The sequence below is a fragment of the Penaeus vannamei genome, chromosome 8 (genome assembly GCF_042767895.1).
Source record: "Penaeus vannamei isolate JL-2024 chromosome 8, ASM4276789v1, whole genome shotgun sequence".
NCBI lineage: Eukaryota > Metazoa > Arthropoda > Malacostraca > Decapoda > Penaeidae > Penaeus > Penaeus vannamei.
In genome coordinates this window covers 25,454,648-25,457,147 of record NC_091556.1, presented here as the reverse complement: position 1 = coordinate 25,457,147, position 2,500 = coordinate 25,454,648, and the positions used below count along the sequence as shown (strand labels likewise).

The following is a 2,500-nucleotide window of genomic DNA, read 5'->3' as shown; positions in this document are numbered from 1 at the left end:
TGACGGCAATAATGATAATGACAATGATAAAACAATAACGACCAATATTACTATTATTATCATTACTACTGCTTTTACCTATAATACTACCATTCCTATTTCTACTACTAGCACTACTACTACTGCTATCACTACTCTTATTGCATCTACTTCTACCACTACTGCCACTTAGCTGTTCTTGCTATCATCGTTATTCTACTTATTGTTTTCTATCACCATATTTCCCACCATTATCATTATCATAACATTATTATCAAAATAGTGTTAACTAACACTATTATTAAAACTATCATCTTTACTTGTTTTACTTCTCCCTAATCATATCATTGTCGGTTATAGAGATGACTATCATTGTTGGTTTCATTATCGTTTTCTTGCTGTTTATTGCAATAGGTATTTCATGATTATTATTGTTGTAAATATAAAGGTATGCATCAGCATTATTATCATCCCTATCATTATCGTTATTGCGGATTATACCATTAGCTCCATTGAAGGAGGTTGTTTGTTACTTTCTTGGAAACTGGCAGAGTGTGAGGCAAATGTGTAGAAGCAATCATTCAGATCTAGTTTGTGCATTACAATGATTTAGGATTAAGTTACAGCGCTTATCATGGTTGTGGTCTGTGACAAAACTTCGGTCTGCAAGGAAATTCTTATTCTTAAAATTGCGACAGACTTAGATTATTATTACTGTTACCATCCAATATTATTAGCAATATTATCAGGAATTCATGTGTCACAGAGGCTATATTTAGAGATTCCTTTAATGTGAACCTCTCACACTGGCCCACTGGTCTGAGAATCACGCAATAAAGGCTCAGTTGAGTTCCATTGTCTGGCAGAGGATAGGTCTGCCAGGAAATATATTTTCTCTAATATATTCTAATACTGGATTTTTCTCTTTGTGCTGAAAGAGGGCTATACACCTTGAATGCTTCGTAGTAATAAGTTGATGTTGAGTTGCTATTTAGTTATTATTATCATTACTATTACTACTTCTACGACTATTACTACTGTTATTATTACTGCCATTATAAATAAAGTAATTACCATTATCATTAACATATTTCATTTATTACTATCAGTTGTGGACGTAGCAGTAGCACTGCAAATTGCATGCTTACTAATATTGCTATTTTACACTTTTTCTCTTTATCCAACGAAGTGTCTGACGGCTGGGGGCGGAGGCATCATCATGAAGGCTTCATAATGGTTCTTAACAGGGGCACGAGACCAAATGTAAGGGTATAAGACTTGCATGAAGGAAATAAACAGAAACAAGAAATGATCGTGAAACTGAATGACATTGCGCTCTGTCACAAATTAGCCCTCGGCTTTATTGCACCCTTCGCTATTAGGCCAGGAAAGCCAAACACACAAGGGATAAACATTCAACTACTCGAAGGATCACAACCCAGTCGAACGAAAGGGAAGTATTGGACAATCCACTGGGGTTTGAGTCAACAGGCTTAGAATCTCTACTCTACAAAAATTGAATTTGATTTTGTGGTTTTGATAGAGACCGGACTACTGAGGCTACCGTCCCTGCTCCTTCTTTGTCTCGCTTTTTTCTGTGCCACTCTGATAGCAGGCATGATTAGTTGACATTAGTTGATGATAATTATAACTGATAATCGTGATGATCGGTGGTGGTGGGTGTAGTGATGATGGAGTTAAAAATAATTATGAAAATGATTAGGATAACGAAAACAACAACAAAAGCAAAACATAATTGGACAATAATGAAAATACCAAACACGATAACCTCAAACTAGTGAGTTTAGAAAGTATCATTGGCAAAGAAGGGGAGAGAGAAACGCTATAAAGGAGAGAGAGAGAGAGAGAGAGAGAGAGAGAGAGAGAGAGAGAGAGAGGATTTTAGACGGAGTAAACGGGTTAGACTTCCCGAGGGTCGAGGACCCTTCTCGCACCTTGCACAGATGGTTTAACTTCGTTTTTTTCACTGATTAACTGTTATCATTTATGCTTCTACCAAAGGAATATTCATGCTGCTTTCCTTTCCCTCTCCCTCTCCCTTCCTTCCCATTCACCTTTCCCTTCAGGCCACTCACCACACAGCGCCACCGCCTCGTCGGAGTTGTCCTGGCACTCGGCCACACCGGAACAGGTCACATTTTTCGGGACACACATCGACCCGTCGACACACGCCCACTCGTCGTCCCTGCAGGATACCCTGACAGGATCCACCGACTCCTCCGCCTCCCAGGTCCTTCTCAGGGGCTCCGGTTCCCAGTAAATTTTCCTCAGAGATGTCGTCGGCAGCAATTTGGCCTCAATTTCCTTCTTCATCGACATCATCTTTTTCTTGTTCCTTTTCTTCTTCTTCTTCTTCTTCTTCTTCGTACCTTGCTTCTTATTTTTGTTGTTTCCAGTAGACGCCTGCCTATCCTTTCTCTTCTCTTTATTTCCTTTGTAAAAGATGGGCCAGCCATCCTTTTCTCCTTCCTCTCCGTCCCGCACGAACGTGGAGGCGATG

The 2,500-nt window shown here is 39.4% G+C and overlaps 1 protein-coding gene across 4 annotated transcripts in view; it reads right to left on the bottom strand.

Annotated features, from left to right (window-relative positions):
• Positions 1-2,500, bottom strand: part of LOC113814734 (G-protein coupled receptor GRL101) — a 173,981-nt gene that overhangs the window by 129,098 nt on the left and 42,383 nt on the right. For all 4 annotated transcript variants that reach the window (XM_070124449.1, XM_070124452.1, XM_070124451.1 and 1 more), the window contains exon 3: positions 2,076-2,500. This exon is cut by the window's right edge and continues 166 nt beyond it. In XM_070124449.1, the coding sequence (XP_069980550.1) occupies positions 2,076-2,500 (425 nt within the window). The remainder of the gene's footprint in view (positions 1-2,075) is intronic.